This window comes from Colobus angolensis, unplaced genomic scaffold (assembly GCF_000951035.1).
Source record: "Colobus angolensis palliatus isolate OR3802 unplaced genomic scaffold, Cang.pa_1.0 Scaffold174, whole genome shotgun sequence".
In the NCBI taxonomy this organism is placed as follows: Eukaryota; Metazoa; Chordata; class Mammalia; order Primates; family Cercopithecidae; genus Colobus; species Colobus angolensis.
The window spans coordinates 4201209-4228435 of record NW_012114866.1 but is presented as its reverse complement, the minus strand read 5'-3'; the positions used below and the strand labels follow the sequence as shown (position 1 = coordinate 4228435).

Sequence of the window (27227 nt, the reverse complement as noted above, 5' to 3'; positions counted from 1 at the left end):
ATGTGTCTTATAGTTGCTCTTCTCGAGGAGTATCTTTGTGGCGTTCTCTGTATTTCCTGAATTTGAATGTTGGCCTGCCTTACTAGGTTGGGGAAGTTCTCCTGGATGATATCCTGAAGAGTGTTTTCCAACTCGGTTCCATTCTCCCCATCACTTTCAGGTATACCAATCAGACGTAGATTTGGTCTTTTCACATAGTCCCATATTTCTTGGAGGCTTTGTTTGTTTCTTTTTACTCTTTTTTTCTCTAAACTTCTCTTCTTGCTTCATTTATTTGATCTTCAATCACCAATACCCTTTCTTCCAGTTGATCGAATCGGCTACTGAATCTTGTGCATGCATCACGTAGTTCTCATGCCATGGTTTTCAGTTCCATCAGGTCATTTAAGGTCTTTTTTACGCTCTTTGTTCTAGTTAGCCATTTCTTTATTTTTTTTTCAAGGTTTTTAGCTTTTTTGCGATGGGTTCGAACTTCCTCCTTTAGCTCAGAGAATTTGGATCGTCTGAAGCCTTCTTCTCTCAACTCATCAAAGTCATTTTCCTTGCAGCTTTGTTCCGTTGCTGGTGAAGAACTGCGTTCCTTTGGAGGGGGAGAGGTGCTCTGATTTTTAGAATTTCCAGCTTTTCTGCTCTGTTTTTTCCCCATCTTTGTGGTTTCATCTACCTTTGGTCTTTGATGATGGTGACGTACAGATGGGGTTTTGGTGTGGATGTCCTTTCTGTTTGTTAGTTTTCCTTCTTACAGTCAGGACCCTCAGCTGCAGGTCTGTTGGAATTTGCTGGATGTCTGCTCCAGACCTTGTTTGCCTGGGTATCAGCAGCAGAGGCTGCAGAACAGCGAATACTGCTGTACAGCAACTGTTGCTGCCTGATTGTTCCTTGGAAGCTTCATCTCAGAGGGGTACCCTCCCGTGTGGGGTGTCAGTCTGACCCTACTGGGGGGTACCTCCCAGTTAGGCTACTCGGAGTTCAGGGATCCACTTGAGGAGGCAGTCTGTCCATTCTCAGATCTCAAACTCTGAGCTGGGAACCACTACTCTCTTCAGATCTGTCAGACAGGGACATTTAAGTCTGCAGAGATTTCTGCTGCCTTTTGTTTGGCTATTCCCTGCCCCCAGAGGTGGAGTCTACAGAGGCAGGCAGGCCTCCTTGAGCTGTAGAGGGCTCCACCCAGTTCGAGCTTCTGGGCTGCTTTGTTTACCTACTCAAGCCTCAGCAATCGCGAGCGCCCCTCCCCAAGCCTGGCTGTCACTTTGCAGTTCAATCTCAGACTGCTGTGCTAGTAGGGAGTGAGGCTCTGTGGGCGTGGGACCCTCCCAGTCAGGTGCAGCATATAATCTCCTGGTGTGCCATTTGCTAAGACCGTTGGAAAACTGCAGTATTATGAGGGCGGGAGTGACCCGATTTTCCAGGTGCCATCTTTCACAGCTTCCCTTGGCTAGGAAAGGGAATTCCCTGACCCCTTGCACTTCCTGGGTGAGGCAATGCCTTGCCCTCCTTCGGCTCATGCTTGGTGGGCTGCACTCACTGTCTGTCCTGCACCCACTATCTGACAAGCCCCAGTGAGATGAACCCAGTACCTCAGTTGGAAATGCAGAAAACGCCCCTCTTCTGCGTCACTCATGCTGGGAGCTGTAGACTGGAGCTGTTCCTATTTGGCCACCATGCCAGGCTAATTTTATAATTTTAGTAGACTTAAGCTGACCTCAAGTGATCCGCCCGCCTCAGCCTCCCAAAGTGTTGGAATTACAGGCGTGACCCACCACGCCCTGCCTTGTGTGGGTCTGTTTCTGAGTTCTCTGTTCTCTTCAGTTGATCTCTATGCCTATCCCTCTGTCTATACCATATAGTCTTGATTACTATAGCTATATAATACATCTTGAAATAAGGTAAATTATTTCCTCTTACTTTATTCTTGTTTTTCAAAATCATCTTAGCTATACTGGTTCCTTTGTCTTCCCATATAAATTTTAGAATTATCTTGTGTATGTTTGCCCCCCCCACCCAAAGAAAACTTACTAAGCTTCACATAGAGATTATATTAAAGCTGTATATCAAAATTGGGATATCTTTACTATGCTGTCTTCCAATCCATGAACATGATATGTTTCTCCATTTATTTAGATCTTGTTTTATTTTTATTTAATTTATTTATTTATTGAGACAGGATCTCCTTCAGTCACCCAGGCTTGAGTGCAGTGGCACAATTACAGCTCACTGCAGCCTCAACCTTCTGGGCTCCCACCTCAGCCTTCCAAGTAGCTGGGACTACAGGCGTGGACTACCACACCTGGCTAATTTTTAAATTTTTTGTAGAGACAGGGTTTCACCATGTTGCCCAGGCTGGGCTTGAACTCCTAAGCTCAAGCAACTCACCTGCCTTGGCCTCCCAAAGTGCAGGGATTATAGGCAGGAGCCACTGTGCTGGGCCCAGATCTTGATTTTTTTTTTAAACAGCATTTTCTAGCTTTCACTATGCAAGTCCTATACATGTTTTGTTAGATATTTTCACTGGGTCTAGCAATCTAGAATGACAGTTCTTTACTTTCATCACATAAAAAATAATGTGCCACTTCCTATTACCTTTCTCCTAGCTAGCATGGTTTCTGATGAAACATGTGCTGACATAGTTTGAGTACCCCTTAACTGAAATGCTTGGGACCAGAAGTGTTTCCAGTTTCAGATTCTTTTAGATTTTGGAATATTTGCATATACAGAATGATATGTCTTGGGGGTGGGACTCAAGTCTAAACATGAAATTCATTTATGTTGCATATACACCTTATATACATAGCCTGAAGTTAACTTTTTCCCTTGGGGATGTTGAATAAACTGTGTTTGGCGTGCCTGCATTTTGACTGCAACCTGTCACATGACAACAGGTGTGTTATTTTCCATCTGTGGCATCATGTTAGTACTCAAGAAGTTTCAGAATTTAGGCTGGACATAGTGGCTCATGCCTGTAATTCCAGCACTTTGGGAGGCCAAGGCGGATGGATCACCTGGGGTCAGGAGTTCGAGACCAGCCTGGCCAACATGGTGAAATCCCGTCTCTACCAAAAATACAAAAAAAAAAAAAAAAATTAGCCGGGTGTGGTGGTGGGCGCCTATAATCCCAGCTACTTGGAAGGCTGAGGCAGGAGAATCACTTGAACCGGGGAGGCAGAGGTTGCAGTGAGGAAGATCACACCACTGCACTCCAGCCTGGGTGATAGAGCAAGACTCCATCTCAAAAAAAGAAAAAAAAAGTTTCAGATTTTAGAGCATTTCAGATTTTGAATTTTCTTATTTTTATTTTTTGAAACTGGGTCTTTCTCTGTTACTCAACCTGGAGTGCAGTGGTGCGATCATAGCTCACTGTAACCTCAAACTCCTGGGCTAAAGCAATGCCTCCCTCAGCCTGTAGCTGAGACTACAGGCACCACCATGCCTGCCTAAATTTTAAATTTTTTATAGAGACAGAGTCTCACTATGTTGTCCAGGCCTGTCTTGAACTCCTGGCCTCAAGTAATTCCTCCACCTCTGCCTCCCAAAGCACTGGAATTACAGGTATGAACCACTACACGCTGCCCAGATTTTGGATATTCTAATTAGGTATGCCCTGTATGCTAATTTTTTTTTCCCCTATAGGTAAGGTGTGGCTTTTCTCTGACTGCTTTTAAGACTTTTCCCTTGTATTTAGTTTTCAGAAGTTTGATTATGATGTGTCTTAACATGAATTTCTTTCTGCTTATCTTGTTTGGGGTATGCTCAGCTTCTTGAATTCATAGGCTTATGTCTCTTGGAAATTTGGGAAGTTTCCAGCCATTATTTGAGTACTTTTTCAGTCCCGCCCTCTTTCTCTCCCTCTAATACTCCAATAACTTGAATCTTTTGTTATAGGCCAGGCTTGCTGGCTCATACCTGTAATTCCAGCACTTTGAGAGGCCAAGGGAGTTTCAGAGCAGCATAGCAACATAGCAAGAACTCATCTCTGAAAAAAAAAAAAGTATTAAAAATAATAATTCTAAAATGTCAGCCACCTTAGTAGGACATTTTTGCATAATGTCATAAGACTCTAGATCTTACTTGTAATCTTCTGTTTTACCTAGCTTTTATTGGCATTGCTCTGCCAGTGGAAGTAGGGATACCACCTCATCATGCCTGGTGGAAGGAGAAGTCCAGGCTTCCTAGTTGGCTTCCAGTGACACCCAAAGGCGGGGAGCTTCTTGACTCTATTTTCAGGAAAAACAGTGTACATAGTTGATCAAACATGAATTACTATTGATTTTCATGATAGAATAGCCGCTTAAAAGAAGAACAGATTTGGCACATACGGCATCTACTAAAGGAACTGAGTGAAGAGAAGGCAGAGGGATTGCCAGTTGTAACAAGAGAGGATGTTGAAGAAGCAATGAAGGAAAAATGGAAGTTTGAAAGAGACCAGGAAAAAAACTTGAGAGGTGATTTAGGAACATAGAAAACTATCATAGAATTATGCCAAGTTATTTCTTGAATATATTAATGCTTTATTCTTCCAATATGTTCAAAGTGCTGTGAGTGTATTTTAAATGGCATCATTACCACCACAACCACAAACACATGTAGGTAAATGGGCAGGAGAGGGAAATAATAAAGTGGGTAGAGGTAATGAAGTCAAATAAGGAGGTGGAAGAAGGGTAGTGATCAAAAACTGATGAAATTTATCTGACTGTTTTTTGAGATAGGGTATACTTCAGTCACCCAGGGCTGGAGTGCAGTGGTGCAATCTCAGCTTACTGCAATCTTAACTGCCCGGGCTCATGCAGTCCTCCCACCTCAGCCTCCCAAGTAGCTGGGACTCCAGGTGCACACCACCATGCCTGGGAATTTTGTTCCTTTTTTGTAGAGATGAGGTCTTGCTATGTTGCACAGGCTGCTCTTGAACTCCTGGGCTCAAGGGATAGTCCCACCTCAGTCTCCCAAAGTTCTGGGATTACAGGCATGAGCCACCACGCCTGGCCTCATCTGACTCTTACAACAGGACAGTATCCTGTTAAACATCATTACTCTTAGTAGTATTTTATTCTTTTTCTTTTTTAATTCTGTTGTTTGGTGGTTTCATTGGCTTCAGCTTCAGTTTAGATTTGGGAATGATAAGGCAAATATAACCATGAAAAGTGTTTCCCCCAATATCTCTAAGGGAGCCAAGCACCCCATTAGGGGGAAATAGGGATTAGAGCTGGGAAAGGGGAACTTTGGAGAACATGGGTAGTAATGACACTAGGTGCAGGCAATGAAAGACCCAGGGCATACTCTTGTTGTAGGCTTAGGAAATACCATGGTACTGAGGGTAAATCATGCAGTTCTGACATACTCATTTTGAAATTCCTATTCCTTCATTCTAAACTTGCTGCTAAGATTTCTAGGACCACTTTTTCCAAAACCTCCATAAATAACATCCCTGCTAGGAAGCTGGAAAACACGAGAAAGAGACCTAAGTGCTATCATTTGTTAGCCCTTAGGAAATCCAAGTATTTCTGGATTTCTCCAAGTGCCTACTTAGCTGAGCACTTTGCACAAAGCAGACTCTCCACTCAACAGATATTTGTTGTTTTGAGTGAAATCATTTCCAAGACCAAACATCAACAGGCAAGTTTCATTTTTAGGGGAGTCCATAACTGTTCCCATAGACCTCCTCCTACCCAAGTCTCTTCATTGGCAATAGGGATGTCATGACATGGTAGATAGTATATTTTGCACGACTTCTTTCCAAGAGAGTTCTGCTTATGTTTGGAAGGAATACTTTAATAAGTCCCTTGAGATGGGAGTGAGACCCCAAAGGATGCTCAGGTATACTCATTAAACTGCCTTCTAAAAGAATGGGCCCAGTTAGTTGAGATGTGCCTATTTATGGTTTGGGCTGAGCATGGGGATGTGTCATACAAGACTGGGCCACATTGCATGGCTAAGCACAGTAGAGGAGGACTAGACATGTATGGGAAGAAAGGAAGCTCACAAACATGGAGGAAGAAAGGGAAAGTAAGAGAACAGAAGTGTCTGGAAAACATTTCCAAGGTAGTCACTTTATGTCCCAGGTAGTCCCTTGCAACTCATTTTGGTGTGGAGCAGCAGCAGGTGCTTCACCTGTCAGCTTGTTAGAATGCCAATCCCAGGCCCCACCCAGCCCTACTGAATCAGAATCTGCATTCTGACAAGATCCTGGGGGATTCCTATGCACAGTAAGGTTTGAAAACTACTGCTGCAACCCTTTTCATCCAACTTTTAGTAAGGACTCTTTCAGTTGCAAGGATAAAAAATCCAACTCAAACTAGCCTAAGCATAAAGGAGATGTTAGTCTTTTCACATCACTTAACACAGAAAGACAGAGTGCTTCTCACCTGGATGCAAGGCCTCATATGCTGTCAGATCTCAGCTTAAAGAAACAAAAATCTCTGGGGCGTGTGTGTTACTAGAAGGGAAGGGAAAAGGTTCTAATTAGAAAAACAGCCACTACATCCATCTCCCTTTTACAATCTTCAGTGACATCTACCAACCCTCCCCTCAAAGGCCAAATGGGGCACGAGACAGTAGCAGTCTGCTTGAATGAGAGAACAACTGCCCATCTAGGTTATGGTAGTATTAATAATTTTTTAATGAAAATAACAAGCACCATTTGTTAAGAGATTTTAAATATAGTATCTTGTGGCCAGGCACGGTGGCTCACGCCTGTAATCCCAGCACTTTGGGAGGTCAAGGCGGGCAGATTGCCTGAGGTCAGCAGTTCAAGACCAGCCTGGTCAACATAGTGAAACGCTGTCTCTACTAAAAATACAAAAATTAGCTGGGAGTGTTGGTGGGTGCCTGTGATCTCAGCTACTTGGGAGGCTGGGCAGGAGAATCACTTGAACCTGGGAGGAGGTTGCAGTGAGCCAAGATCATGCCACTGCACTCCAGTCTGGGCAACAGAGTGAAACTACATCTCAAAAAAAAAAAAAAAAAAGTATCTCATGTACATCTTTGAAAAAAGATGAGTCCTGAGTCCTTCTGGGCCTCTGAGCTGCAGAATATCACCCTGGCCTGATTGAAATGCTTCAGTCATTCAACAGACATTTATTGAGCACCAACTAATTGCCAGGCTCTGTGCTAAGTGCTGGATTTACAGAGATGAATATAATGTAGTCTTGCCTTCAAAGAACTCTTAAACAAAGTGATATATGGTGATGAGACAAACAGCCATTAAGTTCGTTGTACTTGACTCTTTTGTAATGCTTCTTTTTCAAAAATATTCAGCAACATGATATTTGGCCTAAAGATTAAATAGAATATCCTGTTTAGCAAACAAAGTTTATATCCTTGAAATAGTTCAATATTTGTATATTTAACTTGGGAACTTACCCATCACTCCAGTTTTACCAAAGGGTGGGGGAGAAGACATGTTAGTATGACCATCAGAGGCTATTATTTCATACAAGAGAAATCCAAACAAATGAAGTTTAGATGACTGCATCAAACAATTTACTTACAAAAATGGTTGCCAAGGACCTGGGAAGGACACAAGTTGAAATCACTTTTGCTCAGAGGGTATAATGGCCAGAAAAATGACAATTTACTAATAAAGAATACATATCATATGATACACTATACAAAATAGGACCTTTATTAAGCTATCACAGGAATGATGTAAACTTGCAGCTTCCTAGGCATATGAGTTGTCTATTATGTATTTCAATCAACCCTCAAACCACACATCTACTTTATAATCAGAAGTTTAATTTTACTTAGATTTTGAATCAGGAGAGATAGATAACAATAGTTTGAATAGTTTAGAATTCCCTAAATTTTAGATACCAAATAGTATTTATGAGTTAACAGTATTTTAATATCAGATCTTAACTTCTTAAAACCAGATTGCAACATATAATGGTTACAAGGAAAACAGAAATGACACAGTGTCTTTTTTTCAACAGATATGCGCATGCAAATAAGTAATGCTGAGAAACTATTTCTTGAGAAACTCAGTGAAAAGGAATATTGGGAGGAGTACAAGAATGTAGGGAGTGAACGACATGCTAAACTCATTACCTCCTTACAAAATGACATCAACACAGTTAAAGAGAATGCAGAGAAAATGTCAGGTCAGTTGCAACAAAACTAGTTCAAGTTCAATAAAAAACATATTTAGTAGGGCATACATTGGTGGAAGAAAAAAGTGCATACTCCCTGAATCATTCATTACTCTGCTGTCAGCACAAGCAGCTGTGAGCCTAAGGGTAAAGGTGGAGGGAGGAAGCAAAAAAATGATCCCAGGACCACCTGTGAAACTGAGAAGGGGAAATAAAGAAATGGGCGGGTGGGGCGTGGTGTGGAGAAGCCCTGTGACCAACTGACTTTAAGAAAGAAGTTTCTGGCTGGATGCGGTGGCTCATGCCTGTAATCTCAACACTTTGGGAGCCTGAGGCTGGAGAATCGCTTGAGCTCAGAAGTTTGAGACCAGCCTGGGCAACATAATGAGACCATATCTCTACAAAAAAAATTTAAAAATCAGTTGGGTGTGGTGGCTCGTGCCTATAGCCCCAGTTACTTGAGAGGCTGAGATGGGAGGATCAGTTGAGCCCCAGGGTCAAGGCTGTAGGGAGCCGTGAATGTGCCACTGCACTCCAGCCTGGGTGACAGAGCAGACTTTGTCTCAAAAAAAGAAGAAAGAAGCTTCATTCAATGGATGGGGTCTGTATGTTTCCACACTGGGGGCAGGAGCAATTCCACCAAGATAGAAGTGTCCTGAGGCCAGGTTATATGAGAAAGAGAATTCACGTGGGGCAAGCTAAGTCAGTTTAGCCACACTGGATAGCCAGAATCATCATGGAGAAATGTCAAAGTCAATTAAGTTGTAACCAGGGAAAAACTGGGGAACAAACATGAGATGAGAAGTGGAGAGGCTATAGAGTAGGATGCCATCAGGAGCAATGAAGCTTACCAGGACTGGATCTGGACACGATGAGGGCCAGCTGTCTGTTACTGAGGCAAGCATAGTGGCTTCAAAGAACACCAGAGACCCAGACACAGAAGAGTCATAGGACAGAATTAATGGGGGAAATATGGCTCAAAAGAGTTGCTGTGGGTGGATGACAGTCCAGGACCCAGCTGGAAATAGTGCCCTGCATTGTGGAGGGGTTCCTGTGGGTAGTTCCCATGTTCCCCTGTCAGGGCTTTCTGCTTGTGGACCAATCTGTATGTAAGTTTCTCAGCTTAGGGCCTCCGCACCACAGTGGTCGTGTAAACTTGGCCCCATATCAGTCTGGGCTTGGAGTTCCAATTTGTCAAAAGGTTCTTCTGAAAAGAGAATGAGAGTGCCAGCCTGCTACTCCCTCTGTCCCCACTCAAATCCTCTCCCACTATTACCAATTTCTTATGTAGCAGTCGGAAATATTCTATACATATACATATATATATATGTATATGTCAGAAATAGCATGCTATATATATGATGGCTCACTTGCTTTTCATGTAACAATATGAACATCCTTCTAAATCAGTATATCTTAATACTGCCTCATTCTTCCAGTGGTTGCATTGTTTTATTGTACCTTTTTTTTTTCGAGACAGGGTCTCACTGTGTCACTCAAGCTGAAGTGCAGTTGCATGAACACAGCTCACTGCAGCCTCAACTTCCCAGGCTCAAACGATCCTCCCAACTCAACCTCCTGAGTGGCTGGGAGAGCAGGCATGTGCCACCATATCTAGCTAATTTTATTTATTTTTGTAGAGATCTCACTGTGTTTCCCAGGCTGGTAACCATAATTTTTTTGACCAGTTTCTTACACATAAGCATTAAGGTTGTTTCTAGTCTTTTACTATTACAAATAATGCTGCAATAACTATCCTTACACATATCTTGTTGTCCTGTGACAAATATTCTTGTATTTATGTCATTTCATTTATGTGCGTCTCTGAAAGAAATGGTTGTGTGAAACAGACTGTTTATTTTACTGTGATAAATGTGGCCCTCCATAAAGGTTGTACCAAGTGGTACTTCTACCAGTATGCATGAGGACCTATTTTCCCACATCTTCAACAACAGGGGGTGGTATCCAAATTTTTGTTCTTTGTCAGTCTTATGGGTAGAAAATGGTATCTCATTGTAGTTTTAATTTCCATTTCTTTTATTAAAAGTGATACTGAATGTGTCTTTTCATAACTTCAAGAGCCGTATGAATTTCCTTTTCCATGAACCATTTGCTCACATCTGTCACCCATTTTTCTATTGTGTTTTGGCACTCTTTACATTTTAAAGAAATTAGCTGTTTAACTGTGATATAAATTGCAAATATTTTTCCCATTTGTCATTAGTTTTTTTGTTTGTGGGTTTTTTTAATGAAGAAATGTTGTGCTTTTAAAGTGCCCAACTTATCAGTCTTTGATTTTATGTTTATGAGATTACAAATGACTTCTCCAATATTTTATTCTAAAATTTTTATGGTTTTTTTTTCATATTTAAGTCATTGTTTTTGTGTGAGAGCACAATCCAACTTCATTTTTTTACCAAATGGTTTTCCAGGTGTTCCAACATCATTTATCATCAATTTTTACCCTACTGATTTGAAGTGCTAACTTTATTATACTTTAATTCCTCATATATATCTGAATATTTTTCTCTACTCTCTATTCTGATTCACTGATCTGCCTACTCATTTGTTAACCAGCAGAATACTTTTTAATAGTTATTGTTCTGGTAGTTTCCAAATTTTTAAATATTTTAGCCAGTATTTATTTTACATTTTTAAAGTAGGAAAAGTGATCTTCTCATATAAACTTAACCCATTATCTTGATCAGAAGTTTGGATGATTGGGCCAGGCATGGTGTCTCACGCCTGTAATCACAGCATTTTGGGGAGTCCACGGTGGGTGGGTCACCTGAGCTCAGGGGTTAGAGACAAGCCTGGGCAACAGGGTGAAACTCCATCTCTACCAAAAATACAAAAGTTAGCTGGGTGTGGTGCCACACACCTGCAGTTCCAACTACTTGGGAGGCTTAGGTGGGAGGATCACCTGAGCCTAGTAGGCAGAGGTTGCAGTGAGCCAAGATTGCACCACTGCACTCCAGTCTGGGCGACAGAGACCTTGTCTTAAATTAATGAATTAATTATTAACTAGGATGATTTCTTTGACTTTAAATTTTCATGTGGTTGTATTCAACTTTGGGGTGGTAAAAACATTTATATATTGAATTACTTGCTGGTCAAGCCATGGGGCGCCGCCATAAGAAAATGGTTGTTATGGGCTTGTATTATTTTCCATTAGTTTTAGGGACTTCTCTTAACCATCCAGGTAGCAGCAGCCACTCCACCAGGGGAACTATTAAAACATGTTGGGAACCACTAACTGGACACAATGAATATGAGCAAGACTCTTAAATCAATCTATCTGAAGGCTTACTACTATCAATCTATCTGAAGGCTTACTACTATCATCCCATCTTTTTCTCCTACCTTCTACATAGGCTTCCTTCTTTCATGATTTTCCTGGAATTCTCCTCCAATGATTATGGGGTTTGTGTTAGTTAGGCTGCTTTATATGCAAAGAACAGAGATAGCCTCAGGCTATTGTTGGGCACTGGGAGGTTGCTGTAAGTGAAACAGGATATTAAAACTTTTTAAAGTCTCAGTTTACAATGAAGTGGCCAAATGAGATGAGATACCGCCACATAGATTTGCAATTTGATGAAGAAGAAAACCAGTTTCACACCTTTGACCATCGAATTCCAGTCTATACAAGAAGTTAGAGAGGAAAAGGTTGTTAGAAATTAGGGGACAACTTTTGGAAAGAGCTCTTGGTGTGCTATCAGTCCTACTCTTTCCCCCACCAAGGAGTAAGTAAAAGGTAATTCATCCTCCATCTCAAATCTGGGTGAAAGGTCTTCAGAGAGATTTCTCAGATGGTTCAGTATGTGTCCCCTGTAGTTTGAGCATTCAGGTCTAGTTTATGACTCATCCCTGAGAAATCTAGGGAATACATGGCTGAGGAGCTAACCACGCTGACAGCAGAACACAGAAGAGATGGCTGCTGCCCTGGGCTGGGCCTGGACTCCCGAGTTTGTCAGGGCAAAGAATGGAGGAGTGTTTCTTGTCGACTTGTTATGAGAGAGTGTTGGGGAACAGTCATGTGAAATCTTGCCTGAGACAGCTGACTAGGGTGTTGGGGGCTGGTGATAGGTCCCCAACAGAAAAATAGGGATTTTGTTTGTGTGGGAGGGGAGTGCAGAATTGAAAACCAGGGACCAACAGAAAAGTTGTTACCAACTTCTAAGGACAGTACTTGCCCTGGATCAAGGGAATGCAGATGAAATACCATTTGAAATGGGAAGCTTGTCCTCCAAAGAACCTACTAAAACACTCCCATGAGACAATGCATCAGCCTTAAATGCCATCTAGGTCCCGAAAGTGGACATGAGCTTGAGACAGTATCAGTCAAGTGAGAGCTTTCTTACCATTTTCCATACTCCCCTCTTTCCTTCAACACTGAGAGAGGAATCATGGAAGCTCAAGGCAGAGGAAATGGCAGCAGGCCCAAGTTAGGAAGGGGGATTGGCATAACTTTGAAAGAAGTTTAAATTGTTCCAATATTCTGGACATATTAATTACTTGTTGGAGGACCTTTTGTTACCACAAAGAAACCAGAAGTCATAGGATTTACCATATATTTTATTGAGTAGAAGTCAATAGCCTCACAGTATGAGTTTTAAAGGAAAGAGACAAAAATTAAGTTGCTTGACTTCCCAACAGTATAATGCTTGTTGGCTGTAACACAAATAGGAAAGGGAAGACTGAAGACAGAATAATATCAGCGGTGGTTCTAGGCGTGGCTCCTCCCGACATTTCTCTCCCCTGATCTGTGACTGTCCCTCTCATTGACGCCTCTGCTTTGCTCTGCATACCTGTCCCCCTTCTCTTCTACTTCCCACAAAACAGTTCTTGCAGTATTCTCCAGCCCAGTTCTAAAGACAGCTGGTGCCATCATCCACCTCATCAAAGATGACCAACAGCCTTTGTCCATGCCACCTCATGGGTCACCAGTCAGCCCCGGCACAAACTGTTCCTCAGTCACCTGCCTTATTCAGCAGCCTCCCCTGAAACCCAGGGTTGGGAGCAGAAAACACTTAGATCTGCTTCCCTGAACTTTAGCTAGAATGGGATATTGGGATACCAGTATAGAAAACAGTCACTAACACATCCAGGCCAAGACTACTTCTCAATAAAAGGAAAAGGAACCTTAGATTAAGGCCAGGAATAGAGAAGGTGAGAGGTTATTACAAGTCATTAGATAACTACAGTCACACAGCATTTTTATTTTTGTCCTTTACTGGGGCACAGGACAGGGATTCTTAAGAGTTCTTTGTACACTAACAGCGAAATCTTTAAAATTAGTTTCAAGACTCCTTACAAAAAAGTAACATTGCTTCTTTGAATGTTACTTTTCTTGCCTATAAAATCAGAGTCCCTAGGTGATCTCCAAGAGTACTCACATTTCTAGCATCTGCTTATCCATGTCTTGTCTAATCCTTTTAAGTTCCGTTGAGTTAGATATAATTAGGCCAGTTTAAAGATAAGAAAACAGAGGCCCAGAGAAGTTAACTGCCTTAACCAAACTCACAATGTTAGTAACAAATGGAACAGGAATTTGAACTGAGATGTGTTAGGCCCCAAATCCATCTGCTTCAAATAGTCCCCTGAATCTGATTCAGTGAGTTGGGGCGGCTCTAAAGAGATTACGACCTGGCCAGTGTTTCTGCTAGCTCCTGCTCAGTTTGCTCCAAAAGGGGCTGAGAAGAGGCCACTGCCACAGGAGAGGGTCACCACAATGGAGCTATGTGACCCCAGAAGTCAAAGAAGAGTAGATAACAAAGCTCTCAACAGGCCATGGAGGAGTAAACCAAAGCAGAGCCAGACACAGCAGGAAAGGTGCAACAGTGCAAAGCAAACTTTAGCCAGTACAGTTTGGGGTCAGCTTCTGGGAAGGGACCCCATTAGATGGGATGTCTGAGAAGCAAGGAGTCTTCTGCACAGTCCTTATCTCCCAAGCTCCCATTTGCAGTGTCTGGAGCTTTTACAAGGAGACCTTTACATGCCCCTACTTTCTTTGGCTGCATTCACCAATAAATGATTGTTACCAGAAGCATCATCTGAATCACAAAGGGTAACAATGAGATTCTCACATTCACCCTTGTGCTGAGTACTGTGTTTTTAAGAAGAAAAATGGTCCATACAATTTTATATGGAAGTTGGAAGAGAATCAAATATGAACATTGCTTTTTCAGTATTAATAAGGCAATAGAAAAAGCTACATCTTTAGTCAGAGTGTATTTGATAATCTGTTTTTAAATTATTTATAGCAAAGAATTAATATTTCATGTTATCAAGCTCCAGGTTTTATGGTTTCTTTTAGATGCTAAGAATGTAAACTCCATTATGCTCCTGATCCATTGCAACTTTTAGATTGATTATTGTGTTTTGTAGGGTAGAAGTTCAAATAAATAACCAGCATTAAGCTGATGGGCTGGGGTGAATTGAAAAAAGAAATTCCATCAGAAAATGAGTTTGGAAGGATTAAAATATTCATGAGATTAGTTCAAATAAGTAAGAAAAATGCAGGCTGTATAAACGGGAATATGTAGGTTGGAATAATAAAGCCTTCCACTTCTTATTCTCTAGATGTCAAATTAGACTAACTCCAAAAACCTAATGAATTCTTCCTTATGAACTACTGCCTCACTCTAGTCCATCTCTATTAGAGGCAGAAACTGCCCTCTCCTGACCACCTTTTCTGGCCACCCCACAAGTTAGGAGAATGCTCCCTTTCTCTCTCTCTACTCCCTCTTCCCTTCCACACCAAAGCTGCCAGAGAAGGAGAAGAGCCAATATTTGCTTTCTGGTGCTGAAACCTCAGATCACTGCCCACCAAACACTTGCAGTTTGCCAAGTTTGATTTTCTTCAAAGTATTTTTTGGCATGTATTGTGTCCCAGGGATACAGTAATGAAAATATATGGAAGAGAAATGTTTACTTTCTGCTCTCAGCAGTTTCATCTAATAGGAGAAACTGCTATGCTAGTACAAAGTTTAGTTGAGGGCTGAATAACTCTTGCCCAGCTCTCTGGCCAGAGTTCCGGTGGTAGCTGCCTTAGTTGGGCTCCTGGTCAATTGACAGACCAGACCTGCAGATGTCCTTCCCTACAGCATAAAATCCCTGAGGGTTCTGCTTTGGCTGACTTGGTGTGTGAAGAAAATTTTCCCTTTGAAACAATGCCCTAAGTCAGGGGTCCCCAACCCCCGAGGCCACAGACCAATATTAGTCTGTGGCCTGTCAGAAACCGGGTCACACAGCAGGAGGTGAACAGTGGACAAGCAAGTGAAGCTTCATCTGTATATACAGCCACTCTGCATCACTTGCATAACTGCCTGAGCTCCGCCTCCTGTCAGATCAGCAGCAACATTAGATTCTTTTAGGAGCGTGAACCCTATTGTGAACTGCACATGTGAGGGATCTAGGTTGCATGCTCCTTGTGAGAATCTAATGTCTAATGATCTGTCACTGTCTCCCATCACCCCCAGATGGGACCATCTATGTACAAGAAAACAAGCTCAGGGCTCCCACTGATTCTACATTATGGTGAGTTGTATAATTATTTCATTATATATTACAATATAATAATAATAGAAATAAAGTGCATATGTAATGCACTTGAATCATCCCAAAACCATCCCCCTTTCCCACCCAATGTGGGGAAAAATTGTCTTCCAAGAAAACAGTTCCTCATGCAGAAAAGGTTGGGGACTGCTGTCCTAAATGGAAATAAGGTTCTACAGTACTGTTAGTACAATACTGTTGTTTAGCTGTAGAATAAGTTTAGTGAGCCTCTGAACCTGTCCAGAAATCTAGCAGCCATGATTTTCAACATCATTTGTATGGGAAAATACTTTCTGAATTCCAAATAATTGTCCACCTATGTTATATAAATAAAGCACAACTAATGGGAACATATAACACGGAACTAATAAAACACAACTAACCTTGATTATTCTCAGATTAACTCGTTTGGAGTAGTACAGTTTCCTCATTTTTCACATTGCTGACTACCTAACTCAGTCCCTGATTACCTCCTCAAAAAAAGCTTTCTCTGATCACCCGATCTAAAATTGACAATTTTAGTTTTTCTTCCTCACACACATCACCACCTGAAATATTATTTATTTACCTGTTTACTTACTTATGATCTGGCTTCCCCATTAGAATGTACATATCACAAGGACAGGGTTTTTTTCTGTCTTAACCAGTAATATTTGCAGTGTCTTACATACTGTTTGGCATACAGAAAGAACTTGATAGTTATTTGTTGAAAAAAGAAATGAACAAATTGGACTCATCTGTCCAGCTTTCTTATTCTCCATTCTTTAAAGCAGCCTTGCTGTCACAGTGTCTCATAGTCCTTAAGAAGGAATATTGATTACATGATCTCCAAGCATCTTTCAAGGCCTAAAATTTTATGGTTCTTTGCTCTCTCAATAATGACATTTGTGAGCATACAAAAATCTTGAGAGGACAGAGAATCCTGTGCTTCATTTTCTGTCTTTCTCAGCTGAGCGTAACTTATGACCAGGTCTATCAACTTTCTCAGCCCCCTTACTCCCTCCCTACTCTCCTCTCCTCGTTCTGTCTTTCCTGCCCCAGGAAACACATGCCAAGAATAGTGGAAATCTAGTTAGATGGAGTCAGACAGAATGCTACTCGAATAGATAATAAAGTCTTCATATTTCTGTTGTGGAGTAGCAAGTTGTGTGTATGAAGGGTAGACTGCCACACAAATGCGAAATTGTTTGAAATTCTGCCTTTGGAGAGACAGTCCTTTGAAAATACAAATGTTCTTGTGTAAGAGATCTTAAACTAATTCACATTAACATATTAGTAAATTCTTAGAGTCTATCTTCCAACTGGAGGAACTAGATTCTTCAGTAAAAATGTACCCTGAAAATTCAGAAAAAAAAAAATGTGTAGAAAGGAGAACTGAGGATGATGGAAAATAAAATTTACTGACATCATAGTTTTACCTAGAATCAGGCTTGATAAGGCTTTTAATTTTCTTTTCTGTTTTTTTTTTTTTTTTAAAGAACACTATAAAATCACTCTGGAAGATGCTAGAAAGAAAATAACCAAAGAAACTTTGTTGCAGCTGGACCAAAAGAAGGAATGGGCCACACAGGTATAATTCAATTTTCTTAAAAACAGAACAAAACAAACATTTTCCCACTATTTTTTCTTTGGGTACATTATAGTGGTTAAGAACTTTGGATAGATTCTCAGATTTGGGATGCTCAACCTGTAATAATGGCCACAACACAATATTAAAATAAAAGTTTTGAATGATTTATAAAATGAAATATAATTTGTCTAAAAAATACTTTCTTTTATATCCAAACCTAAGAATGTGGATTCTGAAGGTAGATAGTTTGAGTTCAAATCACAGTTCTACACTTACTGGTTGTATAATGAATTTGTTACTTAGCTTTTCTGGGCTTCTGTTTTCTAACCTATAAGATGGAGAATAATACTAGTATTTACCTGAAAGAAATAGTGTGAGGATTAAATGAGATGATTTAAGTACTATAATCTCTCACAAGAAACAAGAGCTCAGTGAATTTTTTTTCTTTTCTTTTTTTTTTTTTTTTTGAGGCAGGATCTTGCTCTGTTGCCCAGGCTGGAGTGCAGTGACACAATCACAGCTCACTGCAGTCTTCACCTCTTGGGCTCAAGCAATCCTCTCGCATCAGCCTCCTGAGTAGCTGGGACTACAGGTGTGTGCCACCACTCTTGGCTAATCAGTGAATTATTAATCAGTTATTTTTAAGTATAAGAAATATAGGTTGAATATCCCTTATCTGACACATGTTTCAGATTTTGAATTTTTTCAGATTCTGGAATATTTGTATTATACCAGTTGAGCATCTCAAATCCCCAAATCCAAAACCCAGAGAAGTCCGGGCTGGGTGCAGTGGCACCCTCCTGCAATCCCAGCACTTTGGGAGGCCAAGGCGGGTGGATTGCTTGAACTCAGGAGTTTGAACCAAGCTTGGGCAACAGGGCAAAACCCTGTCTCAGCTAGTCCCAGCTCAGTAGTGCCAGCTACTTGGGACACTGAGGCGGGAGGATTGCTTGAGCCCAGGAGGTCAAGGCTGCAGTGAGCCGTATCTGCACCACTGCACTCCTGCATGGGAAATAAAGTGAGACCTTGTCTAACAAACAAACAAACAAACAAACAAAACTGAAAAAGTGAATTCTCCACAATCTGAAATTTTTTGAGTGCCAACATGATGCTCAAAGGAAATGTTCATTGGAGCATTTTAGATTTCAGATTCTCAGATTTTGCATGCTCAACCTGTAATAATGGCTGTAACAAAATATTAAAATAAAAGTTTTGAATGAATTATAAAATGAAATATAATTTGTCTAAAAAGTACTTTCTTATATATCTAAACCTAGAAGAGTATACTCTACATTGCTGGCACTTTAAAAATTTGGGACATAATATATTTTTGCGGCATAATTTTCAATCTTATATGTTCTCTAATTCCTTTGTTTTTACACAAAATACCTGTATTTTTTTTTTTTTTTTTAACAGTCTTGACCTCTTTTCAAACTATCCTCACCTCAGTGAGGTCCCCACTGAGATTGTCTGTTCATCTGGGACATTCTTTTCTCAGAATCATAAACATCTGGTCTTTTTTCAAAAAGGTTCCTTACTGAATTTCAGTTGCTGTTATTTGTTGCATCCCTGTTGGTTTAGTTGTTCTTTTAGTCTTACTCTCTTATTGCATTATTTTTATTAATTTACACAAATACAGAAGGTTTTGGAAAACTGATCAGCAATCTGTTTGCTCATGCAATTCAGTCACTTTATAAGTGAATCTGACTCACTCACATGGTGAAATCAACCATTAAGTAATCTGACCATAGTTAAGATGATTCAAAGTAGATATATAGGCCAAATAAGCATATAGCTTCAAGCATATATCATGAGGACTGTTCTAAATATTCTTTCAAGCATTTCACATATAACTCCCTCAGCAATCCAGTAAGCTATAGAGACTTGCTAATGAGGAGACTGGAGCACAGAGAAGTTTTATGACTTGCCCAGAGCAAGTGGGAGAATCCAGATTCATTTCAGGAGGGCTCCTTCAGATCACTGCTCCTAATCACTCAACTATACATTTTCTTTTCTCCACATAATGTCAAACACTCACATGCTTGAATGAATTTTCCTCATTTTAGCTGGCTATTTTATCATACAGTTCAACATCCTATAATCACAATGCTGTGCAACCTCAGATGCACATTAGAGTCACCTGAGAAATTTTTTTTAACCCAGGTGATGCCTGTATCTCACCCATAGAGAAGGCTGATATATTGCCCTGGGATGTTGTGTGGGCTTCTGGATTTTTCAGTGCTTCTAGGAGATTCAAATGTGTAACTAAGGTTGAAATCGCCGATCCACTGTTAGTGAATTCGGCCATTAGCCAATTAACTTCAGTTAGGAGCAGCTTCTTGCTTTTGTCCAAATGAAATTCTATGTTGGAGGAAACTAGAATTACTAGTTGTAGCTGGAGTATAAAAATTCCTGGCTCCTAAGAAATATAGGTCCACTTGTAATTTAATAAGCATGACTTAAAGAAAAACTTTTATGGCAAATCTTTCAACTCTTAAAGACTTTAATAGGGCTGGGCATGGTGGCTCACACCTGTAATCCCAGCATTTTGTGAGGCCAAGGCGGGTGGATCACTTGAGGCCAGGAGATCAAGACCAGTCTGGCCAACATGGTAAAACCCCATCTCTACTAAAAATACAAAACTTGGCCAGGCATGGTGGCAGGCGCCTGTAATCCCAGCTACTCAGGAGGCTGAGGCAGAAGAATCTCTTGAACCCAGGAGCAGAGGTTGCAGTGAGCCAAGATCATACCACCATACTCCAGCCTGGGTGACAGAGCAAGACTCCATCTCAAAAAAAAAAAAAGGACTTTAACATAAATTTACCCTTAACACACTTTTCAATCATTTCTGTCCATGTTTATGATCTAGATTATTTTTCTTAATTTTTCTTCTTTTGGTTGTGCCCTTCAGTTACTAAATATTGAACTTGTACTATAGTATCCATATAAAAGCATCTTGCAGAGAAATATAGTTGGTTATTCACTATAAAATTCTTTTCAATATCCGTGTAATTGAAAATAAATTTATATTTCATGAACCTACTGACAAAGTAAGACTATTTTGTCTTCTTTGTCTAAAATGCCTTTCTTCAGGAGACTATCCAGCTACAGCCTATCCTGAAGCTACTTGCTGTTAGATTTACAAATATGTATGTTGTTATTACTGACATGCAAAATCTTTTCAAATTAAAAAGATAGTAATCTGTTCATGTTTTTGCTATATGTTGGATTATGTCTGTGACTATAAACTTAAAGAATGTTTGATCACTGCAGTTTAACCATCTGAATTGTGAAACATGATTTCACCATAGCAGTCAGATTTGGTCACAATGCAGGTCAATTGAATGGTCAGTTACACATTGTCCAGTTCTCCAAATCACCTATAATAGACAGTGTAAATCAGAAAAAGCAATATAATAGGATAGTGAAGAATGAAGAACCAAACCAAAAGTTCTTAAGTATGTTCCTAAAGTAATTGCAGACACAATCTAAATGCAGGTTAACTGCACATCACTGTTGCTAAAATTGTGAATCAGCATGTAGCAACTCTTCCTTAACCCGGAAACTTTCTTTTAGAATGCTGTAAAGCTCATTGACAAGGGCAGCTATCTAGAGATCTGGGAGAATGACTGGCTCAAAAAAGAGGTAAGTGGAATTTATCAAAAACAATTTCTTCGTTCTCACTTTTTTTAAACTAGAAACGACTTTTAATTATGAACTGAAGTCATGAGAAAAGCATGGTACCTTGACTAACTGAGACAAAATAAAATTCAAGTGGAGGCCTCATCTCACTACAAGCTGTTACTCAATAAATAACATAAATAATCTCAATAATAACCAAAAAAAAGTTGGGGTTTATAATTCACACAGTAAACTCAAATGTGCAAAGTTTCTTTATGTCCTAAAACTTGATTTGGTCTTCCTCATGAGCCTACTTCCTTCTGGGTGACGGGGCAAGTCTAAAGGACCATTCTAAGCTGATTCTCTGCTGGGTTAAATTGCCTCTTTTGGATGACATGGTCTCCTTTGGTCTGTACCACTGATATTTGAACCAGATAATTCTTTGTTATGAAGTACTGTACTGTTTTCCCTAGATTGTACATGCTGGTTGTCTGCTCTTCCTTCCGTATCTCCTTACCCTCATCTGTCTAGAAAACTCCAACTCATCCTCAGGCTTGGACTTTGATTATCAATTTCCTTGTGAATCATTTTGTAATCCCTCCAGGAAATCTTGGGTGCCCCTTCCCCAGTGTTTCCTTGCCTTATTGTAACTCTTGCTAAAATATGTTGAAATTGTCTATTTATGCATCTGTCTCATTAATACACAGAGCAGGCTATAGCTTTTCAACTATATGTCCATGACACCTGATAAATAATCTGTGCTCATTAGTTATTGAATGAATGAATGTCAATGAATATAGATATACTCATTGAAGGCATTAATCAAATAAACAGCTTAGATCATAGGTGAAGCAAGCAGCTAGGTTAAAACCTTTGTGAACTGTTTATTGTAGTTCAAGATGGTAGGCTGCATCCTACCTCTCCTGAGGGCCCACTGAAATAAAATTATAAAAATACAAAAAGAACTCATCCACAAAGAGAACAAGAGGAGTTAACTGGCAGGTGAGATTTCAGAAATCTTCTGAAAGACAAAAAGCAGATGTGTGAGAGTATGTTGTTGGATGAAACGGGAAGTTATTACTTGGGCCAGATGTTACAAGAGAACTACAGAGGATGTGCAAAACTCAATGTTTTTGGAAACCTGGGAGAGTCTCTGCTCAGAGTCTGTGTGAGCTATAGATGGTGGGAATGGGAACTGGAGCAGAAAACAAGAGGGTTACCTGATGGTCTGAATAGGGAACATCTGTATTAGTAAGCATCCACCATCACCCTCTACAATTTCCCTCACATACCACCAAAGTGTTTACTTTTGAACCAAGAACCTGACGACTGTCCTCTGAGAACACTAAACAAATTATCAGATAAAGACAAAGGTTTCTAGTGTAGACATTAGATGTTTCTGTGCCCCACAGAAAATCCTTCCTGTGTTGGCATTTAGGAAGCCACAACCTAATATCCCACTCCTGCCTTCTCATCCTTTGGGATTTGCCAGTTCACACCACCGGCCATACCACATACAGTCTCCAGTCCACATTCCCATTCAGAGGAAAAATCTGGTATGAAAACAGACCTATTTACACAGTGGTGGGGAAAATCCATGCCATTCCCCAGACATTTCTTTAATATAAATAGACATCCAAGGACCACCAGGCATTTGAGTACATTTAGCACAACAGAAGAGAAAGACCAAGTGAATTAACAACACAATAAAAAGTAAACAATAACAACAAAAACAGCCTGTGGAAGAAATAGAAAAAATTTAGGGAACTGTAAAGGTCTCTTATTAGTATAATCAAAAAAATCTGACCAGACATAGTGGCTCACACTTCTAATCCCGGCACTTTGGGAGGCCAAAGAAGGCAGATCACTTGAGGCCAGGAGTTCAAGACCAGCCTGGCCAACATAGCGAAACCCCATCTCTACTAAAATTACAAAAGTTACCAGGGCAAGGTGGCGCATGCCACCTTGGGAGGCTACTTGGGAGGCTAAAGTATGAGAATCGCTTGAGCCCGGGAGGAAGAGGTTGCAGTGAGCCAACATCCTGTCAATGCACTCCAGCCTGGGCGACAGAGTGGAAAAACAAAACAAAACAAAAAAATCTGGCCAGGTGCAGTGGCTCACACCTATAATCCCAGCACTTTGGGAGACCAATGTAGGCAGATCACTTGAGTGCAGGAGTTTGAGACCAGCCTAGGCAACATGGTGAAACTCCATCTCAATATATATATATACTTTTTAAATTTGAGAAGGTATTTTATTTATAGAACAAGATGTTTTAAGAACAAAAATAAAATATAAAACAAGAAATAGACCAGGCATCGTGGCCCACACATGTAATTCCAGCACTTTGGGAAGCCAGTGCAGGAGGATTGCTTTAGCCCAGGAGTTTGAGACCAGCCTGGGCAACATAGTAAAACCCCATCTATACAAAAACTAGAAAAGTTAACCAGGCATGGTGGTGAGCATCTGTAGTCCCAAATACCCCAGAGGCTGAGGTGGGAGGACTGCTTGAGCTCAGCAGGTCGAGGCTGCAGTCACCTGTGATTAAGCCACTGCACTACAGCCTGGGCAACAGATTGAGACTCTGTCTCAAAAATAAAATAAAATAAAATAAAATAGGGAACAGAGAACAACTCTCAAAACAGGGAAGACCACAATACAAAAAAAAAAAAGGGAAGAAGAAAAATAAGAGACATAGAGTACTAATGTAAGATGTACAATATCCAACTAATACATAGTAATTTCAGAAAGAAAGAATAAGAACCAGAGCAGTGGCTCACTCCTGTAATCCCAACACTTTGGGAAGCTGAGGTGGGAGGACTGTTTGAGCCCAGGCATTCAAGACCAGACTAGACAACATAGCAAGATCCTGGCTCTACAAAAAATAAAAAAAAATTAGCCAGGCATGGTGGTGCATGCCTGTGGTCCCATCTACTCAGCGGGGCTGAAGTGGGAGAATCACTTGAGTCCAGGAGGTCAAGGCTGCAGTGAGCTATGATCACACCATTGCACTCCTGCTTGGGTGACAGACTGTCTCAAAGAAAGAAAAAGGGCAAATAGAGGGAAGGAAATCATCAATGAAATAATAGAAGAAAATATCAGGGTTCTGAAAAGGACATGAATTTTCAGAACACCAAGAACAAAAAGAAAATCCTAAAAGTTTCTGGCAGAAGCAGGTGGGGGTGGGGGTGAAGTTAACTACAAAGGAATAAGACCCAAACTGACATTCAATTTTTTCAATAGCAAAGTTCAGATGAAAAATTATTTTTAACTTGGAGTTCTATACTCAGCTAAACTAGATTAAGGACAAATAAAGCTATTTTCAGAAATGCAAGGGCTCACAATACTTCTCATGCTTTCTCAAGAATTTACTTAACCATGTATGTCAGCAAAACAAGAAAGTAAACTGATGAAGAGAAAAACAGGAAACAGTATACTTCCTAGTATACCAGGGAAGAAGTGTCTGAGGATGATAATTATGTTGCAGGCCTAAAAAGCATGTCTTCCAAGTTGAAACTGATCTCAATCCCAGGCTCTAAACCCACGTATTCAACAACCAGCTGTGCAACTCCATCTAAATGCACCGCAGACATCTCAAACTCCTAAACTGACTGCATCTTCCCTTTTTCCCAGAACTGCCTCCTCTCCTACTCTATCTGTCCCACTTAACGATCCCACCATTATCCAGTCACCCAAGCCAGAAACTTGTGAGTTAAGTCACCCTCTGTATATACTCAGGAGATGTGTTCCAGGACCCCCACCCCCACCCCGCCACCTATACCAAAATCCAAGCACACTCAAATCTGGCAGTCAGCCCAGCAGAGCCCATGTTTATAGCATGAGTTATAGTATATAGCATGGGTTATAGCGGGTTTATAGTATATACCTCTGTATAGGCAGGTTTTGCATCCCAGGAATACTGCATTTTTTATCTGTGTTTTGTTGAAAAAAATTGGCATGTTGGCCAGGTACAATGGCTCGCGCCTGTAATCCCAGCACTTTGGGAGGCTGAGGCAGGTGGATCCTGGCCAACATGGTGAAACCCCCTCTCCACTAAAAATACAAAAATTAGTCATACGTAGTGGTGGGCACCTATAATCCCAGCTATATAGGAGGCTGAGGCAGGAGAATCACTTGAACCCAGGCAGCAGAGGTTGCAGTGAGTTGAGATTGCACCACCGCACTCCAGCCTGGGTGGCAGAGCGAGACCCCATCTAAAAAAAACAAACAAAAAATCTGCATGTGTTGTTCAAGCACTAACTATTTTATTTTTATTTTATTCATTTATTTATTTACTTTTGAGACAGAGTCTCACTCTGTCGCCCAGGCTGGAATGCAGTGGCATGATCTCGACCCACTGCAACCTCTGCCTCCCAGGTTCAAGTGATTCTCGTGCCTCAGCCTCCCGAGAAGCTGGGATTACAGGCACATGCCACCATGCTCCGTCTAACTTTTTTTTTTTTTTTTGTATTTTTAGTACAGACAGCGTTTCACCGTATTAGCCAGGCTGGTCTCAAAATCCTGACCTCAAGTAATCCACCAGCCTCGGCCTCCAAAAGTGCTGGTATTACAGGTGTGAGCCACCACCCCCCGCCAAAGAGCCAACTATTTTAGAAATGTTCTTTTCACTCACCACATTCAGAAGGCCTCCAAGTCCCATCAGTTCTACTTTGACCACCTCTCCTTCTCTGCCATCGTCCTATTTCAGGCCTCATTATCTCTCACCCAGATCTTTCAATTGTGTCTTACCTGGTTTTGTTTCCTGCCTAGACTGGAATCTTCCCCTTTCTCCTTCACACTGCCTCAGAGTTATCTTTCTAAAATATAAACCTGCCTGTAGTCCCAGTTACTTGGGAGGATGAGGCAGGAGGATTGCTTGAGCCCAGGAGGCGGAGGTTGTAGTGAGCCAAGATTGTGTCATTGCACTCCAGCCTGGGCAACACAGTGAGACTCTATCTCAAAACATTAAATTAAATTTAAAAAAAAATTAAAAATTAAATAAAATAAATGACTAAATAATTAAATAAATAAATGAAACATAAACCTGGTCTTGTCCATCTTCTGCATAAAACTGTTCAATGAATAACTCTCCAGTAAGTTCAGAGATGTCAGGAAGCATGAAAGGGGTTTTGCTCTTGACTGCTTTTTTAAAAAATAAACTTTTAAAATCAGTTTTAAATTTACAGAATTATTGCAAGGATACTAAGAGAGTTCTCATATACGCCACAGCCAGTTTCCTCTATTATTGACATCTTACATTGTATGGCACATCTATCATAATAAATGGAGAAGTACGTCTGGCCCACATTGTGTGCCATGCAGAGAAGTTTGAACTCTAGCAGTCAAATAGAGTCATTGAATTCTATTTCTTAGTAGCCTGTTTCCGGTTTATGAGGACAGCAGTACCTTAAGCTTATCTAGCCCAATCTACCCTTCTACTTGAAATTCTCTTTAGATACAAAGTAGCCACCCAACCTGTGCTTCAATGCCATCTATGAAACAAAGTTCATTGCCTTTTGAGGGGACGCACTTCAGCTACATGCAGTTCTTGTTAATGAGTTATTCTTATGTGATTCACAAACATACATCTTCAGCACTAACTGGTGTGTGTCCTCATCTCCGAAACTACATTTTTTTCCCTGCCAAATATTTTCACGTGGATATCCCAAAGACACTTCAAACTCAATGTACCTAAAGCAGAACTCATTAAATTTCTCCTCAAATATTCTCTCCCCCTTACATTTCCTTTTTCACCATCTGCCCAGACACTCAAGATAAAAATGTCACTGTCAGCTTCTACTCTTTCCTTCTTCTTGCTCTCTATTTGACTGAGTATAGTGAGTCTAGGAAATAAGGAATTTAAACATTCATATGCTTTCTATGATAATTGACAATTATCTTTAAATTGTCATTATTAAGTCATGGTGAATAGGAGTTCATACTATCTCCCCAAACTAACTAGGATGAATTCACAATTTTTAAAAAGGTATTAACAATTTTTAAGGCTGGGCATTTTGTTGGCTCTTGCCTGTAATCCCAGCACTTTAGGAAGCTGAGGCAGGCAAATCACCTGAGGTCAAGAATTCAAGACCAGCCTGGCCAACATGATAAAACCTCATCTCTACAAAAAATACAAAAATTAGCTTGGGTGTGGGCCAGGCGCAGTGGCTCACGCCTGTAATCCCAGCACTTTGGGAGGCTGAGGCAGGAGGATCACCTGAGTTCGGGAGTTAGAGACCAGCCTGATCAACATAGAGAAACCCTCTCTCTACTAAAACTACAAAATTAGCCGGGCATGATGGTGCATGCCTGCAATCCCAGCTACTCAGGAGGCTGGGGCAGGAGAATTGCTTGAACCCGGGAGGCAGAGGTTGCAGTGAGCCGAGATCGTGCCA

At 40.7% G+C, this 27227-nt stretch overlaps 1 protein-coding gene across 1 annotated transcript in view; it reads left to right on the top strand.

Moving 5' to 3' along the window:
* CCDC83 (coiled-coil domain containing 83) overlaps positions 1-27227 on the top strand; it is an 80083-nt gene that overhangs the window by 24456 nt on the left and 28400 nt on the right. The window contains exons 4-7 of the mRNA XM_011938500.1: positions 4280-4442; positions 7929-8096; positions 17120-17211; positions 20788-20856. Coding sequence (XP_011793890.1) covers positions 4280-4442; positions 7929-8096; positions 17120-17211; positions 20788-20856 — 492 coding nt within the window. The remainder of the gene's footprint in view (positions 1-4279; positions 4443-7928; positions 8097-17119; positions 17212-20787; positions 20857-27227) is intronic.